This window comes from Chaetura pelagica, unplaced genomic scaffold (genome assembly GCF_000747805.2).
Source record: "Chaetura pelagica isolate M959 unplaced genomic scaffold, ChaPel_1.0 scaffold13, whole genome shotgun sequence".
Classification (NCBI taxonomy): Eukaryota; Metazoa; Chordata; class Aves; order Apodiformes; family Apodidae; genus Chaetura; species Chaetura pelagica.
The window spans coordinates 4381196-4381844 of NW_009954543.1; the positions used below are offsets into that span (position 1 = coordinate 4381196).

Genomic DNA, 649 nt, shown 5'->3' on the forward strand with positions numbered 1-649 from the left:
GCGGCGCGCGCCGGTGCCTTTCTGCCCGCCTGCCTGAGGCCCGCGCTCCCCTCACCTCTCCTTTGCACAGCCTGCAACTAAGGAGGCCCAAATGAAAGACCAGACACACAGAAGCAGCTTTCCCCACGCCCCGCCAAGGGCTGCAAAGGGTCTCTCGTACTCCCAGCTTAAGGACCCCCGGACCCTCACTCTGCCAAGGCAGCGGGACGAGCACCCACCCCGCGGGAACCGCCACGTCAGGAGCCTCCTGCCCAGCAATTATTAGCTGTGTCGTTACCCTCCTGTCACCTTCTCCGCTGCCCACACGCACCAAACTCTCCAAGCCAGGATGCTGCACAGCAGCAGCAGCCCCTGCCGCCCCGCACTCACACCTCGCTGGCTGCTAACGGGGCTGAGTTAACCACACAGATTAAGATTTACCCCAATTACTTGCTTTGCAGATTCCCCTGTTTCCCCTCCAGGGAAGGGAACTGCTGAAGAAAATAAAAAGAGCTGCCGGTCACTTCTAGAGAGCCCTGCCCGGCAGGCTGCGCGGTGGCCGGAGCAGCGGGCGGTGCGTGGCCTCCCCGCCCGGCCGGGACGGGACGGGGCGGGGCGGGCGCCCGTACTTTACCCGTGCAGAAGCTGATGAGGGCCGCAGGGTCGCAGG

The 649-nt window shown here is 64.4% G+C and overlaps 1 protein-coding gene across 1 annotated transcript in view; it reads right to left on the bottom strand.

Moving 5' to 3' along the window:
* EML4 (echinoderm microtubule associated protein like 4) overlaps positions 1 to 649 on the bottom strand; it is a 96313-nt gene that overhangs the window by 94928 nt on the left and 736 nt on the right. Inside the window, exon 2 of the mRNA XM_010004968.1 lies at positions 56 to 382. Within this exon, the coding sequence (XP_010003270.1) occupies positions 56 to 382 (327 nt within the window). The remainder of the gene's footprint in view (positions 1 to 55; positions 383 to 649) is intronic.